This window comes from Lycium barbarum, chromosome 9, assembly GCF_019175385.1.
Source record: "Lycium barbarum isolate Lr01 chromosome 9, ASM1917538v2, whole genome shotgun sequence".
NCBI lineage: Eukaryota > Viridiplantae > Streptophyta > Magnoliopsida > Solanales > Solanaceae > Lycium > Lycium barbarum.
The window spans coordinates 123,111,748-123,133,812 of NC_083345.1; the positions used below are offsets into that span (position 1 = coordinate 123,111,748).

The 22,065-nt window shown below is 35.0% G+C and overlaps 2 protein-coding genes and 1 long non-coding RNA gene across 4 annotated transcripts; 2 read left to right on the forward strand and 1 right to left on the reverse strand.

Moving 5' to 3' along the window:
- Window positions 1-12,864: 12,864 nt before the first annotated feature.
- LOC132612300 (uncharacterized) lies at window positions 12,865-13,578 on the forward strand. The gene has a single exon (XM_060326596.1). It carries the CDS (start codon window positions 12,865-12,867, stop codon window positions 13,576-13,578), a length of 714 nt encoding a protein of 237 aa, XP_060182579.1.
- A 2,300-nt stretch (window positions 13,579-15,878) lies between these two features.
- On the reverse strand, window positions 15,879-18,709 carry LOC132608728 (uncharacterized). Of its 2 annotated transcripts, XR_009570498.1 has the most exons (3): window positions 18,555-18,709; window positions 17,560-17,610; window positions 15,879-16,125 (listed from the first exon to the last, which is right to left on the reverse strand). It is a non-coding gene; the product is annotated as an uncharacterized LOC132608728 (long non-coding RNA). The 2 variants fall into 2 exon arrangements; XR_009570499.1 differs by lacking the exon at window positions 18,555-18,709 and having other exon boundaries at window positions 17,560-18,450.
- Window positions 18,710-21,289: 2,580 nt separating this feature from the next.
- LOC132612301 (uncharacterized) lies at window positions 21,290-21,916 on the forward strand. Its single transcript, XM_060326597.1, has one exon. The coding sequence runs from the start codon at window positions 21,290-21,292 to the stop codon at window positions 21,914-21,916; it is 627 nt and encodes a 208-aa protein (XP_060182580.1).
- Window positions 21,917-22,065: the final 149 nt, after the last annotated feature.

The following is a 22,065-nucleotide window of genomic DNA, read 5'->3' on the forward strand; positions in this document are numbered from 1 at the left end:
CTTGCAAGTACTAGTGTGCATTTGCGATTGGATTAGATCGGAGTGATGCAACCAAAACTTAGAAGCGGAGGAAGGCGAAGAGGAAGAAATTGAAGATTTGATAGCTAGTGGACCGGACCAAATGGAAGACTTTGAAAATATTTCCATGACCGAATATGATGTGGGGGAAATTAACGAAATGGTTCAAAATTGGTGATTTTATTATTCTACTATTTTTGTACAACTCATGTATTATTTGCAAGTTAAAAAAAAATACAACTTGCAAATAAATGTTATCCAAGAATGAATAAAATATATGGATCATTGAGCTTTCTTCTATTTACTTGTGTTCATATTTTTACTTTTATTAAGTTAGGAATATACCTAAAATATACTAAGAATATACTTATAATATACATCTACTTAAATTAAAAAATTAGAAAGTTATATACTTGAAAAATAACTAAAATATATTAAGAATATACTTATAATATATATATATATATATATATATATATATATATATATATATATATATATATATATATATATATATATATTAAGTTATACATATATATAAGTATATATAGTATATAACTTATATATAAGTATATATATTAAGTTATACATATATATAAGTATATATAGTATATAAGTATATATAGTATATATAGTATATAAGTATATATAGTATATATATTAAGTTATACATATATATAAGTATATATACGAAAAACACTATTCTGTATTGTTGACTTGCTGTTAGCCTGTTAGTCAGTAAATATTTAAACTTTAATTATAAACTTGTATAACATATGTAAATATACCTACAATATACTAATAAATACTATAATATATATATATATAATACAAAAACAAAAAACAAAGGTTTTAACCACTTTGAACCGGACCAGTTCCGGTTTGGGATTTCAAACCGGTAAACCGGAACCGGTTAAGCAGTTCCGGTTTTTTAACCGGAAACCGGCCGGTTCCCTAACTGGTTACCGGTCCGGTTCCCGTTAACCGGTTAACAGGCTTATGTATATGAATTTAAACAATTTGGTGAATGAAAAGTTTTTATTTAAGATAGTGAATAAACAATCTTATTAAAGACTTACTCTTACTCTACCTTTTCCTTTTGAATACTATTTCAAGTCATTAATCTCTACGCTCCATTTTGGTTGGTGGAAAAGGTCTGCCAGTTTTTTTTTTTTTTAATTAATTACATCCATCATTGGATGTGTATTTTATTTCATTCAGCAAAAACTTACATGAAGCACCATCGAAATCAATGGCACTCTACAAAAGTTACTAGTATAAGAACTAGCGAAGATACAAAATAGGCCTAACTAACGAAGAAATTGGCCTTATCATATCTAATTCTCATACTGGGAATCTGAGACTTATCAAGATGGTATGCTCCTCTTGATACGCCCGGGATTTGTTGCCAATTTTGAAAGACAAAAGTGCCTTCCCTGTTAGCGCCCCATTTAGCTAGCCCATCCGCTACTTGATTGGCTTCTCTATAACAATGCTCCACACTACAATTCATTTGCAACATAGTTTGTAGTATGTCGTCGATAACAGTCTTGAGTTTCAAGTTGTTTGTACCCCTTCCCCTAATCATATTAGCGATCAGCCTTGAGTCCAGCTCTAACTCAACGTTGGTTAAGCCCTTTCGGGCACACAGCTGCAGTCCAAACTTGGCTGCTTCTGCCTCTGCCGAATTGCTGCTGCTGCTGTCCACTTTTGCCGCAAATGCCATGACAAGGTTGCCTCCCTCATCTCTCACTATGCCCCCAATGCCAGCTCCGTTTCTGGACCAGCTTCCATCAGTGTTGATCTTCACTTTGCCAGCTACGGGTTTAGTCCATAATATAATTTTCCAGTTGGTGCTGGGCCTTAGCTTTTCCACGTGTTCACAAAAAGTACTCCAGCTGCCAGCTACCTCCAGCTTTGGGAAAGCTTGCTTTAAGGACATCTTGAGATTCCACCATATATGATTTTCCATTCCTCTGCGCCAAAAATTCCTTTGACTGCCATATTTACAAGATTACCTTTGTTTCCATATTTCCCAAAGTATGATCACAGGGAGGATATGTAATGTCATTTTGTGGACTTCATTACTAGTTTTGGATTTCCACCAGTTCTCTAAATTTCTTACGATACTCCAGGTTGGCTGCGTGTTGATCCCCAAAGGAGTTCCAAATGTTTTCCAGATCTGTTTGGCCACCGGATTATGTATAAACAAGTGGTGTCTTGTTTCGTGCTTTTCCTGTTCGCAGCAGACACACATACAAGCTCTATTAGTAACAAACTTGCATAGAGTATCATCCAAAGGAAGTTTCCTATGGATGATCCTCCATGCAAGAAAGGATATCTTAAATGGGAGTTTAGAGTGCCATACCTTGCTAGTGATGTATTGCTCTTCCTTGTGGGTTCTGATAATTTCCCATGCTGACTTGGTGGAGAAATTGCCATCTATGCCCGGATCCCATATAGTTATGTCCTTTTTGTTGTTGTTTCCTATACGAACTCTGGAGATGCTTCTAATCAGGTGACTAGGTATTATTTGCGCAAGCTCGTCATTGTTCCATTGTCCTTCCTGAAAAAAATCTTTGACTTTGGTCTTGGAATAAATGGACTGGTTAGGGACTAGCTCGGCTAAGGCACCCTTCCCTGTCCAGTTATCCCACCAAAAGTTACTCCCTCCTTCATTAATTTTCCATATAATATGCTTCTCTGCCTTGTGTTTGATTTTCATAAGTTTTCTCCAAGTATTGGATTGGGGGCCATTAATGGACTTGGCTACAGGGTGTACTCTAGAGCAATATTTTGCCAAGACATATTGCATTTCTCAAGATTAAATTTGAGGCCATTACTCTTTGCTAAATTTTTCAGATATTATTCATTTTTTCTTCTTCTAATTAGAATTGAAATTTAGTTTGTTCCTGAAACACGTTTTGGATCATCTTCGTCTTCACAGTTTAAATCATACTGCAGTGCATAAGCAACTACATATTCAATTTTTAATCATATAATTAAATGCAATAATGCAATTGTGAATACCGTGAAATAATAAATGGGAATAGTTCCGTTACATAGCTATTCACTATGAAAGTATCTAAAGAGGTGTGAACTCAACAATTTGTTAGTGTATTTTATGGCTTTTCTAATTGCACAAATTACTGCTTGTGCCGATCTAACTGTGCCTTTGACTATGTTAATTGTAGTTTCATTGCTGGTTAATGAGTCGGTGTTGTCCGTTATTTGTAACGTTCTGAATGATCTAATACATCACATTCACCGCTGCAGAGGAAGCCCTAAAAGCACACGATTGGCCGAACGAAGTCCGGGAATAGAAATGAGACAGTACTTGCCATTGATAGCGATGCAAAGAAATCCACACTGAAGGGAATGAGAAGCAGATAAGTTTGATACAACGTGAGAAATCTCAGCCTAATTCCAAATTGAAACCAGCAAATCATCCAAGTGTTCACTCCACATCCATCGTTTTGAGATTTGTTTGCAACAGAGTCGCCTGAGCACCTTGTTGTCGAATTTATAGCCAACCAAGACTCACCTCAAAGAATGTCACCACAAGAACCAACTCTAGATCTGCCGCCATTGGTTAGCTTTTAGCTCGCTCTCTCTCTCTTTCTCTTTCGCTCTCATATATATATATATATATATATATACACGTACACACATAAAATTACAGTTGCACAAGTTCAACAGATAATATTTTGGACTTTTGAAAATAAAAGAGTAAAATAAATTAGCTAAATAGCAAAACTCATAGTTTTAACAATAGATTATTAAAAAGAATCAGTATAGACCCTTTAGCAATAGGATTTTTGAACTGAAAGAGTAAAAAAGAATTGAATTATACTTTAAAAAAGGTGTAATTATGGACAAATAACTTCTATCTTAATAGGAAAAAGTTTGTAGCTTAATAACAAATTATTATAACAATCTTGTTAGCTACGAACTTTTTTGTCGACAGATTAACAACGAATGTTATAGCTAATTTTTATTTTTCTTATAGTGATATAAGTAGAAGAAGAGGATTAAGAGGAGGATGAGATAAACCTTAACAAGTGTGGATTAACAACGAATGTTATAGCTAATTCTTATTTTTCTTATAGTGATATAAGTAGAAGAAGAGGATTAAGAGGAGGATGAGATAAACCTTAACAAGTGTGGCTTTAATAATCTCACCATTCTGAGTATATATGTAGGAAAATTTAAGAACCATAATAAACTTTTTCAACGTGAACCAAACTCTATGATTAGAATAATAAATTACTCCAAAATAAGAAATCCAAATACAAAATTAGAAATTAAACAAATCATTGATTTGTATAAATTGTCGTCAATTATAGTGCGAAGAATAAAGTAGGATTTAGCATATCTTGACGTATGAATGTAAGACAAATAAGAAAAATTATAATATTTTAACAACATTTAACTAGAACTTAGATATAATAAATTAAAAAAGACCTGAAGAATAGTCTTATTATAGGCCTAAGTTTCGGGTGGGGATGGGGGTGGGGGTGCATGGGAGAGAGTCTCTTTGGACTCCTTGACGTAGCCATGTTTCCTACTTTCAACCCTAGAATGAGACTGAACCATTAGAGCCATTGCAGGCAATCTACGACGCAAACAAATATTGCATCTAAAATCAAAGCTTAGACACAAATGACCATTAATTAATTGATGAAATAAACACCTCCCCCAAATGGATCTTTCTTTAACCATTCGACATATAATACTCCTTAACTATGGAGCATTTTTCTTAATTAAAAAGGCAAAAAAGTTGATGAAAATCAAATATAGAAATTTCTTTGGTAGTTCAATGTAGAGATATTGTTCCTTACTGCAGAACTACTGAGGAAGCACGGGCGTCATTCGGTTCATCTTCCTTCTCAGATAGCTTAAAGTAGGATCAACACTCATTTTCCAGAAATGTGTTTCACCGAAATGTTCTAATTTTGAAAACATTCAACACGATATAAACACCGTCGGGACAAGAATCCACACAAATAGCTGAACGGGGCCCTCGGGAGCTAGAAGAAAGATATGACTCACCATTGATAGTAATCCGAAGAAATTCACATCAAATGGAGTAGCACACTGATATGCCTGATAGGGCCTAGGAAAACCCAGCTTGATTGCGGATAGAATGTAGCAGAGTATCAAAGAGCTTATTGCAGCAGCAACCGTTCTGGGTTGTCTCAAAAAGAGCAGTTTGATACTTAATTTGCACCCAGACAAGGATCAGACCTACGAATAATAGCAATAGAGCCATCTGTTGATCCATCACCGTTTTACTTCACAGGATCACAAATAATTAGAATGTGGGAAAAGTTTGGCCACAACTAAAGGAAAGTTATGTTTAAGAGAAAATGAGCAAGACGAGGAAGTAGTGAAGAAAAAACAATGCATTGGTGTGAACATATAGAGTATAGACGAGCATTGCTGGGTGATGTACCTTTGTCCTTGGCCAAGCAGTGTTACTAGCAGTGATGGAATTCACTAAATGATTCATACCTTAATTAAAACTTCTCTCATATATTTGAAAGAAGGGTATGAATCTCATTTAAAACAAATGCACGTAATATTAACAAAAAAGGAGGAAAATTCAGCCCATCAAGTGCATTTGTTTTAAATGAGTTTCATACCGTACTTTCAAATATACGAGAGAAGTTTTAATTAAGGTATGAATCATTTAGTGAATCCCATCACCACAAGCAACACTGCTTGGCCAAGGACAAAGGTACCTTCGCCCAACAGTGATCGTCTATACTCTATATCTTCACGTCAATGCATTTTTTCTTCTTCGCTACCTTCCCTTCTTGTTCATTTTCTTTTCAATGTAACTTCCCTCTATTTCTGGCCAAATTTCTCCCAATTTCTAATTATTTGTGATCTTGTGAAGCAAAATGGTGATGGATTAGCGAATGACACTGTTGCTATTATTCTCAGGGCTGATCCTTGTCTGGGTGTAGATTAAGCATCAAACTACTCTTTTTGAGACACAACCCAAACTATTGCTTCTACAACAATATCTTTGATACTCTGCTACATTCTGTCAGCAATCAAGCTGGGGTTTCCTAGGCCCTAGCAGGGATATCACCGTGCTTTGCTCCACTTGACACGAATTTCTTCGTATTACTTTCAATGGCAAGTTATATCTTTCTTTTGGCTCCCGAGGGCCCCATTCTTCCATTTGTGTAGATTCTTGTCCCAATAATGTTTATATCGTGTTGGATATTTCTGAAATTAGAACTTCATTTTGGTGAACTACATTTTTGGAAAATGAGTGTTATCCTACTTTAAGCTATATGAGGAGGAAAATGAACCGGATAGCACCCATGCTTCCTCAGTAGTTATGTCAGTAAGGAACGAAAATCTCTGCATTAAATTACCACGAAATTTCTGTATTTGATTTTCATCATCTTTTTTTCCTTTTTAATTAAGATAATTGAACCATAGTTAAGGAGTACTATTTGTCGGGGGTTAAAAAAAAGAACTATCTAGGGAAGATGTTTATTTTATCAATTCATTAATGATCATTTGCGTCTATGGTTTGATTTTAGATGCAGCATTTGTTTGCGTCGTAGATTGCATGCAATGACTTTACTGGTGCAATCTCATTCTAGGGTTGAAAAGTAGGAAATGAGGCTACTTCAGGGAGTTCAGAGGGACTTTCTCTCACATGCATCCCCACCCCGCACTGCGCCCATAATAAGACTATTCTGCATGGTCTTTTTTAATTTGTTTGATCTAAGTTCTAGTCAAATGTTATTTATGTTCACGTGTCAAGATATGTGAAATCCTACTTTATTATTGGCATAATGCTTGACGACAATTTATACAATTCAATGGTATGTTTAATTTCTAGTTTTATGTTTGGAGTTATTTATTATTATAATCATAGATTTTGGTTAACGTTGAAATATTTTTTTAACAAAAAAAAAAAAAGTGAGTTAGTTAAGTGTCAGATCTTTTATTTTCTTAACTAATTAATTGTTAGGCGTCACTTGTTTGCACTTAATGGAGGTATGATCTGCATCAATCAGATCTCAGCCCATTAAGGGCATTTGTTTTTCTTACTTAGAATTGGTTTGAGTGAATAAGATCTGTAACAAAGTCTTAATATCATTCAAATCTTAAAATGTCCACTTTTGCACATATTGTGGTTCTTAAATTTTCCTATATAGATATATAGACACACACACAGTAAGAATGGTGAGATTATTAAAGCCACACTTGTTAAAGCTTATCTCCTCCTGCTCTTAGTCCTCTTCTCTTATATCACTATAAAGCAAAATAAGAGTTAGCTAAAACATTTGTTGTTAATCTGTCGCCAAAAAAGTTTGTAGTAACAAGAATTTTATAATAATTTGTTATTAAGCTGTAGATTTTTTCTTTAATGATAGAAGTTATTTGTCCATAATCTTTGTTTTTAAAAAAGTATTATTCATTCTTTTTTACTCTTTCATTTTCAAAAGTCCTATTGCTAAAACGCCCATAACTAACAGGATTTTGTTAATAATTTGATGATCTACAGGTTTATTCGCAACCGCTCTCTCTCTCTCTTTATATATATATATATATATACATATATAAAGAGAGAGAGAGAGAGAGTTGAAGGCTAACCAATGGCGGGGGATCTAGAGTTGATTCTTGTGGCGACATTCTTCGAGGTGACAGTTGGCTGGTTGCAGATTAGGCAACAAGGTGCTCAGGCGAATTTGTTTCAAACACATCCCTAAACGATGACTATCGCGGTGAACACTTTTGGTGATTTGCTGGTTTCAGTTTTGGAATTAGGCTGAGATTTTCCACGTTGTATCAAACTTATCTGCTTCTTGTTCCCTTCAGTGCGAATTTCTTTGCATCGCTATTAATGGATAGTACCGTCTCATTTCTGTTCCAGGACTCCGTTTGGCCAATTGTGTGTCTTTGGGCCTTCTTTGCCGGCGGTGAATGTAACGTATTGGATCTTTCAGAAATCGGAGCAACATTGGGCTAAAAAAGAAGTTTGGAGAGCAATTGTGGATCCTGATTTAATCGATCTGAGGAGGATGATGAACAGTGCATTTCATCGAGCTGCACGACCGGTGTCCATAATTCCTCTATGATTTCTATCCAAATAAGCCCGCCAAAATCTCTGTTACTGAATACTACGGAGAGTAGAAGTAGTGGAGCTTGAAATTTTCATTAAGAGTTAAATATTTACTATATCATACTAGATTAAAAGTGGGAACATTTCAAGTCAAAAGTTAATTTATACATTTATCCTTTACAAGTTGAATGTCGCCCTTAATTATTTTTCCAGAACATTTCAAATAACAAATATCAACGATTCATCAACCAGCAATGAAACTGCAATTAACATAGCCAAATGCACAGTTAAATCCGCACAGGCAGTAATGTTTATCTTGTGAATACAAGGATTACTATAAGTTCAACAACATTGAAAGAATTTTGTAAACTGTAATTTAATTGGGATATTTGGATTTAGTCCTTGAGCCTAAGAAGGGGATTGGAAAAATAAAAAAATAGTATCCTTACAAACAATTTTCAGTTCTCTAATTTCATTTGGAGAAAAATCTATTTGCATTTGGTTTCTGCTTTCACCTTCTTTGAATATCAAGGGGCCCCGTTAGCTATGGTTTCCTTTTATTCTTTCCTCTTTCCCTATGGATATTCAGTCACAAATGAATGACTTCATTGTTATTGTTCCTGAAGTCTATATCTAAGAAAGAAAACTATATAAATTAAAGTTTTTCAAAAGATTTATTATGGCATTTGATTTTAATTTTATACGGTTTTTGAGCATTAGTCTTTTGAAATTGTTGTACATGTACATTACTCTATATAAGAAGTGAACAAGCATATAGACGAACACAGCAATGGTAATTGTACTATATTCAATGCAAGTTGTACTGTAATGGACCCACTTCATTTAACGAGTACTACTAGGAGACGTTTGCCACCTATATATATTCTTCTCTGTACACGTGTGTTCCACTTCTACTTCGTCATTCCACTTCTAATATATACATCATGTTGGTTGCAGTTTCTTTGTTTGTACTCACAATTTGGTGTGCACACTTTAACTTCCTATTTGAATAATGTCTTTTTAGAATTTTTACGCCTATCTCAATAATTGTACCTGTTTTGCATATGCATGGTGTGTTGAATTTTGTCCCTGCTACCAACTGATCGTGCAGAATTAAACTATCTTACAAAAAATTTGAGATATCAAAATCGCTGTTAGATGGTCGGGTCTCTCGATTTGCCCTATATTTTTATTTAAAATCTACGTTAATCTTCTTAATTGTAATAAGTTGACTCTATTTAGCGGGTTTGGCACCTTCTTTTCTAATTCTACCTCTTCTTCACACTACTTAATATTTTCTTATTCATCCCTATTGAAGTCATGATTAAATGGTCAGACTTTATGATTTGTTTAGCATCACACTAGGTTCATCTTTGTTATATTTACGTGCATGTGCATCTTCACTTTATTTTTCTAGATCCGGTCTTTTCATTTGCTTAATTATGAACATTAATACTTCAAAGAATACTTACAGATATTTTGCTTGTTCAATCTGTAACATGCAATCAAAGCGATGTTACTCGAACTCTTCAAAAATGTCAATGGGTGCGTGTGGATTCTCAAAAAGTAGTGTATTTTTGGAGAATCCGACACGGGTGTGGCAGCAAAAGTGAAGGGTCCACGCAACTTAGGTCACGAGAAATGCCACGGTATAACAAACGCCATACCTTTAATCACATACCCTGCAGAGTTGTCACGAGTGTACTACAGGGGAGCTATTGTAGCTCTGTTGGTTTATGACATAACAAACGCCAAACCTTTGATCATGTATGTTTCTGGCTAGCAGAGTTGCACCATGTTCATGCGAGCATGAACATTGTGATTATGCTGATTGAAAATAAAACTGATCTTGAACAGCTAGTGAAAAAGGAATTATAATGAACCAATCATGAAGGTCAACGAGCTGTTTCAACCGAGGATCACTTGGTCGTAAGGAGGGATTATTCAGTTTAGAGACTGAATATGTCCGTTGGGATGCCTTTCTGACTTTCATTTCATTGAAATTGCAGGTGTGGATGACAAAGGGTGATTTAGAATGAATTTGATCCTTCCATGATTCGTCGAAGAAGCTTCTAAATTGAGCCAATGGAGGAGTTTGGTTTGCACTTATCTTGTGCCTCAGTAAAGTGTTCACATGAGGTTTGTTTAAATTGGTGTTTTGAGTTCATAGTGTGAAAATGTAACATGACGTTGAACAGTTTATGGTGGACAATAGCAAGGAAGCTTTTAGACTGTAGCCTGTAATTTTCTCATTGGCACGACTCGCGTGTCATAGTAATAAAAATATATTTTAACCAAACATTCTTTGCTTCTATGATTTGTTAACTTAATATCATTCCTTCCTTGCTTGCCATTAATCTCCTAATATACATTATATATACAGAGTATATGTAATATTTATATATAGCTATACAGAACAAATACATGATCTATACATTGATGATACAATGGGCTACATCGGCTGCAAACTAGATACGTAGACCGTATATATGAGTTATTTCCCCAAGTTTTGACCCCCTATATTTGTAATTCAATTCATGCCTTTCCTTCTCATTTTCTTTTAAATTCCAGACAAACAGTTCCTTTTTAGCAATAGTTCCTAATAGCATCATTTTTTCCAGATATGAAATATATGGTTATCTCCTCACAAGAGATGTTGAAAGAAAACAGAAGTTTTTTCTAGTATAGTCTCTTTTGGCCTTCTTTTCCTCTCTTTCTTCTGTCCATTCAATTCAATTCTTTTTTTTTTTCTTTTTTTGTCATTTCCCCTATTCTTAAACTTATGTTATCTGTTAGCCCCTATTCTTTAGCTATTGCTTTTGCGTGTAAATGCTCATAAAATGACATTTTCCAACTTGTATACTAAGGAAATCTGCTTATTTTCCAAGAACATTTTTCTGGAAAACATTTTCCTTCATACCGAACACATGCACTCTTAAACTTCACTACAGTAAGGAAGAATAACAGGAACGGGGCGGGGGGTGGGGTGGGTGTTGGGGGAGGGTAAGAAGAAGACAGTATAATTGGGGTCGGGGGAGTTTCTGGAAAAAATAAAAAAAATATAAGAAATAGATGAGAGCTTTTAAAAACAAAACAAAGCCACATGTCAATTACTCCCTTTGTCTCACCTTATATAATCATCTTTCCTTTTTAGTCAGTCTTAAAAAGAATGACACTTTAAGCTTTATCTTTTATGTTTAACGAGATGATTTATAACCACACAAATATCTTTGTCTTGTTTTAGACCACAAGATTCAAAAATCTTCCGTTATTTCTAAAATTTCGTGTCCAGTCAAACTACATCACATAAATTTGGACGGAGAGAGTATCAATTAGACTTTTTTCCATGTCATCGCATTTGACACACACGCATTAGGTTTTTATGAGAGATCGTAAGAGAGGTGTCTAATAGGTACAATTTAAATTGAATTTAGGTGTTCAATATTAACAATGTTTAGTTTAGATGTCTAAATGGCAAGGAAACAGTGCATGTTCATAATTTGTATGATGAAGAAAAAATACTTTGACTTAACGTTTTCTGTTGATTTTGATATAGTTAGAATTATTTTCATATCTCCTATAGGCCATAATAACATTTGGTATTTTTGAATTTGCAATAGTTAGAATTATTCTCCTGTTTTCTTATTATAAAAGTTCTATGGCGTCAAGCATTATTGTTTATTATGACAAACCTTTCATTTCCAATGGGAACCTGTCATACGGAAGAGTGAAAATACTTTTCTGCTTTCTATGAAAATTTATTTAAGAATATTCATAGAATTAATTAATCAGAAGAAAGTAACATTAGAAAGGATAAACTAATCGAATTGTAATCAGTTTGCAACTTCGCATTTTTTTTAATGAATAAGAGTTTAAGACAATTGTTGAGAAAAAATTAAAATAATAGAGACAAATATAATATTGAAAATCATAAGGGAGACTAATTTTGCCGAACCAATGTAAAGTGGTTTCTAAAATTATCCCAAAGTATAATTATCCCTAATTCAAATGTTTCAAGGTGAATTTTAACATATAAGAATAACATGATTTTTGTTACATAACTTATGATACAAATTATCTACCTGACCAATAAAATTTTAAATAAATCAACATTTGAACAGTCTCATAATATTCAGTGAATTACTAATAATCTTTATAAAAAAATTGGTTTAAATTATTAGTGTGCATGTCACCCTATACAGAAGAGTTCTTTGTTTATCGTTCTCTATTTACTTCAAAAATTTGCAACATAACTTATGAAATAATTTATTTACATGACCAATAATAGTTTAAATAAATCAACATTTGAAAAGTCTACTATTTTCCAATGAATCACTAATTATAAAGGATGTAAGTGCAGAATTTTGATAGTATAAGGGTAACTACTTAATTGTAAAACGTGGGAGATATACTAAAAATTGACTCATATTATAGAGGTATTTAATAAAATTAACTCTTTAGATGAATTAGGAAACTTCCTACGTAAGAACATAAACCAGTTAGGAATCGGTTAAACTAAAATGATATTAAACAGGAAAAGAACAATTTAGGAAACTATATTACAAAGCTACAGTTAACCCTTTAAATAAATTAGGAAACTTAACCAAAACCATTTAGGATTCGGGCAAACTAAACTGAAATTAAACAGGAAAAGAATAATTTTAGGAAAAACTTTCTTTACCCCAATCCAACTCTTATTTGGTAACCTAAACAAGTATATATAGGCGTTACTTTCACAAAATTTTCAAGCGATGGCCGAGATTTACGAAGTCTCTTTCTATGGTGATGAAATTGAAGTTACCGTCACCAAAGAATCCACAGTCGTTAACGATTGGATTTTGCAAACTGTGCAGACTCATTGTCGTAGACTCCACAAGCTACTCATCGGTCTCGATATCGAGTGGCTACCGTGTTTCAAACCAGAGGAAAACCACCCGGTCGCTCTCCTCCAGCTCTGTGTAGGTCGTCGTTGCCTCTTGTTCCAACTCCTCCACAAAGACGCTGTTCCTGGATTCCTCGTAGACTTTCTCGGGGACCCTAGTTTCAAGTTCGCCGGGGTTGGGGTTACGGAGGACGCTAAGAAACTGCTCCGCGATCACAGGCTGTTCGTGGCGAATACTGTGGATTTGAACCGATTGGCGTATTCGGTTTACGGGGAAGAAGTGTATGGGAAGATGCGATTGAAGAGAATGGCGAAAGAGGCACTTGGGAAAGTAATGGAAAAGCCATTGAATGTAACACTGAGTAAATGGGATGCTGAGGAACTGTGTTATGAACAAGTTGAATATGGTGCTATTGATGCTTTTGTTTCGTTTGAGATTGCCAAGAATTTGTTTAATTTAGTGTGGGAAAGAGAGAAAGAGAGTCGTCGTGTTATTAAGAGGGAATATTTGAATTGCCATTATCAACCAATGTTGATGGTACAAGATACACAAGGGATGTTTCGAAGACTTGCTTTGTTTTGATCAATATGAAAAGAAGACATAATATTAGGAAACATTGGGAAGTCTTTTGTATTCTTTTTTTGTAATAGTAATATGTACACAGTACACATATTTGTTTAATTTCTTTATGGTTTCTTGAAATTTATACATGAATATTGTTGTTGATGCCTCGAATAAAATTGCAAGTAGTAACAGCCTTTTGTCAAGATAGTGATTTTGGGGTTAAACTAGTTACGTTTTGTTATTATGCTTGCTCTCAGTGAAACTATAATATCAAAATAAAATATGGGCTAAAAAAGAAAAGAAAAACGAGAACTTCAATTATAGGTTCGAAGTCAAGATAAAACATCTAAGTTCAAGCTCACGAATGAGGTATAAATCGATGCATTTGCTTGAGAATCGAAGAAACTGATGGAATTTTTGAAACTGGATTTTGGAGTTTCTTGCTGTTACTGCCTAACAGGTTTGAAGATATTATACTGCGTTCAGAAAAAGACTTCAACTTGTTTAATTTACTAATTAGACAATTAAAACTGGAAAGTGTACCACATAAATGATTGGAACAAAAAAAAAAAAAAAATATCCACACTAAAATAAGAATGATTAAAAATTATGTACTTTCACATACCAATTTAAATTGTTGGGCAGTGCTAAACATGGGCCATGCACGGTAAGTGTAACGATCCAACTGATTGTTTTGAGGTTTAAAATCACTTTTTCTTAGTTGAGATTTCTCATAGCTATACTTGGTCATTTCTGACTTGCAGGTATGAATGACACGGGTCCTGAGGGGCTCAGCAGTGTTTTGAAGCACTTGAACTTGAACTAGTACATTAAAGTTTACACAGTCGACCAAAGCCAAAATATTGAGTAAACGGACTTATTCATGATTTGAGGTTCATACGATGATTTTGAACTTGCACGTCTGTTAGGATGGGACCTGAAGTGTTCGGGTGAGGTTCAGATGCCAAAATCCCATTTGAGCTGCACCAATTTTTTTTCTTCTTTCTGGTGCAGCATTTGACCATCACGGTCGAGTGGACTAGAGTTGTGTTTGCGGAGGGTTGGGGTTGAACCTTCGCAGTCGCAAGAAGTTGTTCATTGTCGCGTCGAGTGCCATGTTGGACTGCTTTTTGCGATTGTGGGCCACTCTATCGCAGTCATGTAAAAGGCTTCCTTGGCAAGTATAAAATCTGTAATATCATATTTTAATGTTATTTCGTAACCTTTGGGAGTTGTGTTGGGATCGAAAAAATATGCGGTCATGCGGAAGCTAATCGTTGCAAATCTTGAACACGATAAATTATACGACAAAGAAAAATATACTAAAAGAGACATAATATTTTCCTATGATTTGATTAATTGATTTACATATGAAAAACTAATGTAAAGAAAGCATAAAACTATTGAGAGAAAAATTTCCCTCTAAACAAGATTCTTTAATGACTACATTTTGAATGCTATTGTATTTTCTAGTTGTAGAAAGGATGTCTTCAATTTATGGAGGTCCAAAACTTTTTTCTCCAAAACAAGTAATAACCAAATATGAAAGGAGAATTATATTTTCCTTTCAAGAAAAACAAAAATAATTATGGTAATTATCTGAATTTCATTCAAGAGAAAGGTAAAATTCAAGTATGGTAAAAAAAAAGAAGGGCAAAACCCTAACAAGTTGGAGACTCAATTTTGGGCGATTCAAAAGGAGATTTTTGTCTTAAATTATTGGATGAAGAGAGAGAGAAGAAGAGTGTGGGATGGGCCGCTAGCTGCAAGTGAAAATATTGGATGAAGAGAGAGAAAAGTGAAGTTAAGCATGTCCAGCCTCATATAACCTCGAAGGCAAATTTCGGTTTCCAAAATTAAGACAATTAACGTACGACGAATCTTAATGCATAAAACTACAAGGTGTAACAGTAGTCCTGCTCCCGCTCATGCATTGTGGGGATGATGTAAGGGTGCATAACCTACAAATACGCAATGCATTAGCATTTAGTTTATATTTTTGCAAAAACATTGATCGTAGACTCCAAATTTATACCTGTGAAACTCCCCCTCCACTCCTAAATGGATCACCTTCAGTAAGTCGGTCCATTTTTGTGGTATGCAACCTAAGAATCCTATGAATAGGCAGAGGAACCTCATCCGATTTGCCAGGATGCAGTCCAAGTGTGGGGAAAGCTTTGTCACGACCCGACTAGGGGCCGTGACGAGTACCCGATACTTGTACCGAGCACCCCTTATCTATCGTATTACCTGTACCTCTTAGCAAGCCGTGTAAACCGAGCCATTTTTTTCCCTTGAACATAAACTAATAAACTCCGTTATTACCTTGTACAACAATATTAACATGCCAAAACACTATACATATATCTGTACCTGACTGACTGTACGTATCTGTCTACGAGCCTCTAGACATAGTACACTTATACATAGAAAGGGCCGGGGTGCTACCAAGCCCGAATGTATATGCATAAAATAGTACCGCTGGAGTGAGGCTCCGGAACAACTGGAGCGCTGTCAAGTGCGGCTGGTAGAGCTTCTAAGGATCACGTCCACCTGTCTGCTGACCTGCGCGGCATGAAACGCAGCGTCCACAAGAAGGGACGTTAGTACGAATAGTGTACCGAGTATGTAAGGCATGGAAGACAATGCAAGCAATAACATAGAGTGCGATTAATAATATCATGGAGTCACAGGACATATAACGAGGCAAGAAAGTAACCTGTACATAGGAAGGCCCCTTTTTGGGCGGCTATCATGCATGGCTTGTCTTTCCCTTTTAAAAACGTTTCCCCTCCATGAACGTAGAAAATAGAACTTATATTATGTCGTATCTTGTCGTATCGTGTCCTATCGTGCCCTATCGTATCCTATCGTGGCATATCAGGTCGTATCCTATCGTGTCTTATCATGGCATATTATATCGTGTAATGTCATGTCTTACTACAGCATGTCGTATCGTGTTATATCATGTCAATGTCATAGTATAGTGTGTCATAGTGTATCATGCCATAGCGTAACTTGTCATATCATAGCATAGCTTATCATATCATAGCATAGCTTGTCGTAGCATATCATATCATGGCATAGCGTATCATAGCTTAGCTTTCCGTTGAAAATCTTTTCTTGTTCATATATATATAAAAATAGAACATGTCATATTGCCGAGGCGTCGGCAGCCGATCCATTTAGCCATAAATACACATCCCGCGTCCGGGACGATATCATGTCATGTAATGCCAACTGATCAGGTGGATATGCGTGTATAACGCTCTGCCCTTATTCCCATCTTCCCCGTATACATATGCATACATCATGTACATATATCAGCGTCTATAGCGCTCTGAATCTTTTATCATATACATATACTGGTATCATGTACGTATATCAGCGACTATAGCGTTCTGGATCTTTTATCATATACATATACGTGTATCATATACATATATCAGCGTCTATAGCGCTCTGGATCTTTCATTGTATACATATACGTATATCATGTACATATTTTATAAACATATATATATCTTATATACATATACATGTCTTATATACTTTTACATATCTTATATACATATACATATTTTATATACATATACATATTTCCATTAGAATGGTACAGTACTTATCGTTTGATAATCGGAACGAGGATCAAAAGTTTCCTTTGGATTCTACTCCCAAAATAAGTCAAACGGAGCAATAGGGAAAATCCGGGAACAATGGGCCCACCTCGGGTCAAATGAGGCGGCGTACCAAATTTATGTACATTATATTTCATGACGTCACTTGTGAGGGTTTTAAGGTAGTCGGGTCATATTTATGCCAGTTCTAGATGTTTAGGAAGTTTCTCCAATATTTTACACAATTTCTAATTCAATTCTACTGAATGAAAAAGGGGAAACTTTAAGTGCGGATTCCGGGAAATAGAGTTGTCCCCGAGGCTCGTACCCAACTTATTACGTTTAAGACATGCCATAGAAGGAAGGGTGAAGCCTTACATACCTTTTCCGCTTCATACACGTCTCCAAAATCAAGTTTCAAGTTCGCCAAAATCTACAATTTGGTCACAATTACCAAATGTTAATTGTAAGGCTTTAAGATTTCAATCTTAACCAATACTTGTCTACAAAAATTTGGGCAGCATCTCCCCTATAAATACACCATCCCCAAAATTCAACTTAGCCAATTTTTAATCAACAACAATCCGGGAATTCAACCCGGCCAAACTATCAACACAATGACAACAACCATGACTACAAAACACAATATAACACAACTAGTCTTCTTTCCAACATAATGCAATAGCTTTCATTCCAACTTCACATTTCCAAACCAATCTCAATGTTTTTACATTCATTACTAATCAAGATCATTACAATATAATTCGGAAGCATTTCATATCGTTTCTACCAAATATTCACAAGATATACAAAATATACAAACTTTCCACCAAAACCATAATCCATCCAAAACTTCCAATCTTCAATCTACATATTCATAACATATTTCCATCTTCCAATTTCATCAACCATAATCATAATTTGCACCTTAATAATTTCATTTTCATAATTACATAAATCTACCATAAAATCACAAAACTTCTCATAACCACTTAACAACCAATCTTTCATGCCAATATGAACTATTATCCTTCCAAATTCACCAACTAACATAATAATTCACATTTAAAACTCCACTTCTATAATTACATAAAAACTTCATTAAAATCACATAATTTCCTATAACTATTTCCAATAATTTTCCATGCCAACTTGAACCATTTTCTTCCATTTCCAATATAAATTTCACCATAACCACAACTAGAATACAACATAAAATTCAACTCATACTATTTATACAACAATATACATATATGTCCACTTACATATATGCACACCCACTTTGTAAACTTCCATATTTTCATAAATTCTACTCATTTCTACATACTACAACATAAACCAACCTTCATAACATAATAAAAAAGGATTAATTCTTACCTTTTTCTACAATCTTTTTCACTTGACCAAGTTGTCAACTTGAAGAAACAAGTGCTCTTTCTTCCAAAATAATTACACTAAGTTGTAAAGGACCCTTGAATTAGTAGAAATACCACAAGAAAATAATTTTTGGAGAAAGATTTCAAAGGGTCAATTTTTCAAGAGCTTGGCCGTATGGCCCTTTTAATTTGCTCTTCTTTGCTTTGTTTTTCATCTTCTAAATTTCTCTTGAAAGTTCCATGACTAAGACTCCCTTTATATTTAATTTGTCACATGGAAAATAATTAAAACCCATGGACTTGGGTCCTCTTTTATGGACCATGGCCGGATGGCCCCTATTGGGCCTGATTTTTCTCTTCATTTTTTTTTTGGGCCAACTCGGTTGGTCCCGAGTTGGGCCTAGCCCACTGACCTTTCGACCTTAAAACGTCCATATCTCCTTGCACCGACGTCACCTGAGAACCCACGACCTATGGTTGGAAAGCTAATTCAATTATCTACAACTTCTATTTCTTGGTATTTTTCCAAATTCCAAACTTATAATACCGTGTTTGCCCCTAGAAGTCAGATCACCCGAAAACGTTTTCTTAAAAATATTCGTTTGGATGACTTCCACTTTGATTTGACCCAAGGGTCCTTCTTGAGTTGTGTTTAACTTCACATATGTGATTCATATGACTTTTCAGATGTCCAAAAAAAAATCTCAATGTGTGGGCCCCACCTCAGCTTACAAATAATCCGACGTAAAAAAAAATACGGGATATAACAAGCTTCATAAGTCCAGACCTATAATGACACAAATAATCACTGAGTGAAAAAATAAATTACACACAGTCTATAAGACTACACCACTGATTTATAACATGTACCATGAATGCACATGGTAAGCCGTAGAGAAAGTAACATTAGAAAGGATAAACTAATCGAATTGTAATCAGTTTGCAACTTCGTTTTTTTTTTTTTTTAATGAATAAGAGTTTAAGACAATTGTTTGTATACGGTAAAAAACCGGATACGGGTCAATCCGGGGTAACTATGGATCGGAGAAAGAAAAGGGGCGAGAGTTCGTGTGAGGGCATCGCCTTTCCGGATAAGCATTTTGATCAAAGCCGAGTGGAAGCGTCGTCTGGCCCGGTCTCTAAGCCACCGAAGGTTCGGATCTCTTTCCGGGGTCACATCACCGTTGGTCCGGTATCCGTGAGTCCGTTGGTCCGTTGTGACCGTTGCTGGGACACATCAGTGATGTCACATCATGGTCGGCTACCAACTATGCGTGTGTCAGACGGCGCCGTCAGTCAAATCCCACCAAATCCGTGCAGGGGATGTCCCTTATATTACTATTTTATTAGTTCATATTGGAGGAAGCCCATGGGCTCATTACTATAAATAGAGTATTCCCACCTCCCTTAGTTTGGTTGGTTCATCTTTTACTTTCAAGAACACTTGTAACACAATATATATACATATGCAGCTCTTGTAATCTCAATATTGATCCTATCTATTACAAATTTGGTCGCTTATATTGAACTTCTTCAATCAACTCGTCATATGCGTAGTCATCCGATACTTACACTCTTTATTCGTTTATCAAAGAGCATTCTTATCAACTCTTTGTGATAAATATTTAGACTCAAGCACATATCCTATATCCACATACAAATTCAATTGATTACCAAATCCGGGGTAAACATTGTTGAGAAAAAATTAAAGTAATAGAGACAAATATAATATTGACAATCATAAGGGAGACTGATTTTGCCGAACCAATCTAAAGTAGTTTCTAATTATCCCAAAGTATAATTACCCCTAATTCAAATGTTTTAAGGTGAATTTTAACATATAAGAATAACATGATTTTCTTTACATAACTTATGAAACAAATTATCTACCTGACCAATAAAATTTTAAATAAATCAACATTTGAACAGTCTCATAATATTCAGTGAATTACTAATAATCTTTATAAAAAAATTGGTTTAAATTATTAGTGTGCATGCCACCCTATACAGAAGAGTTCTTTGTTTATCGTTCTCTATGTACTTCAAAAATTTGCTACATAACTTATGAAATAATTTATTTACATGACCAATCATAGTTTAAATAAATCAACATTTGAAAAGTCTAGTATTTTCCAATGAATCACTAATTATAAAGGATGTAAGTGCAGAATTTTGGTAGTATAAGGGTAACTATTTAATTGTAAAACATAGGAGATATACTAAAAATTGATTCATATTGTAGAGGTATTTAGTAAAATTAACTCTTTAGATGAAATAGGAAACTTCCTACGCAAGAACATAAACCAGGTAGGATTCGGTTAAACTAAAATGAAATTAAACAGGAAAAGAACAATTTAGGAAACTATATTACAAAGCCACAAATCAACTCGAATAAAAATTAAAAAAGCTAGAAAGAGAAGGTCCTACTTCTCTCTAAAAAAACACATAGCCGTTAAATCTCAGATATGTTACCACCGAAGCTCTCTTCCACCAAAACGATGGGTTCGCCGGCAGCTGACCCTCAGTCGACCACACAGCAACCCCCCCCCCCCCCCCCCACTATTACAAGAACAACCTATTTTCAAGGAGCCCATAGTAGGTAGTTCTTATGCTGCCACTCTATCGGAACCTCCAATCCTTACAAATCGAAATGACCCAAATCAAATAATTGCAAGAAGAACGACTCACAACGGGATGCCAGCTTTGGTATTCAGACATCGACATTACCATGGGGTAATGACAAATCCTTGCAGATGGACAATTGTTGGAAGATTCCTAAAATCAAGACCCCAAATTGATACGATTAGGTCAAAATTTGATGAGAAATTCGCGATGAAGGGCACTGTCAAAATTGGGCTTTTTGATAATTTCAACATCTTTTTGACCTTCAACAACGAAGCAGACTTCAATGGCATTCTATATAAGAGAGTGATTGAGATCGAAGGTTTTCAAATCTGGTTGCAAAAATGGACTCCTAACTTCAAGCCTGAGGAGGATCTACCTATTGTGCCAGTGTGGGTATTGTTACCAGGTTTGCCTTTTCATATGCACACAAGGCATTATACTAAACAAATTGTTGCTGCAGTAGGTACGCCTATCGAAATTGATATGGTGACTAAAACGATGAATAGACCAAGTATGGCTAAGATCCAAGTTGAAATTGATTTAATGAAGCCTTTAATTCATAATATTTGGATTGGTACTGAGGATGACAATGAACTTCTTAAAGGTTACACTCAAAAAATTGAATATGAAAATATTCCTAAGTATTGTAAACGTTGCAAGAAATTAGGACACAATATGATGGAATGTCGTGTGTTAGAAAGGAAAAAGAAAATGAAAAGAAAGAAGTGGAAAGCATGAAACAACACACCAATCCAAAAGAGGATGTGCCTAAAACAGATGGAAAAGAAAATGTTCCAAATGGGAAATATGAGGTGCAGAACAGAGGAAGGGATCAAAGACCCCTGCCAGACCAGTTCAGGAATAGACCAAGGGGTAGAAGTGAGCCT

What these genes read in the sequence shown, in the direction of transcription:
- LOC132612301 (XM_060326597.1), top strand. Translation starts at nt 21,290, where the DNA reads ATGACAAATCCTTGCAGATGGACAATTGTTGGAAGATTCCTAAAATCA.
- LOC132612300 (XM_060326596.1), top strand. Translation starts at nt 12,865, where the DNA reads ATGGCCGAGATTTACGAAGTCTCTTTCTATGGTGATGAAATTGAAGTT.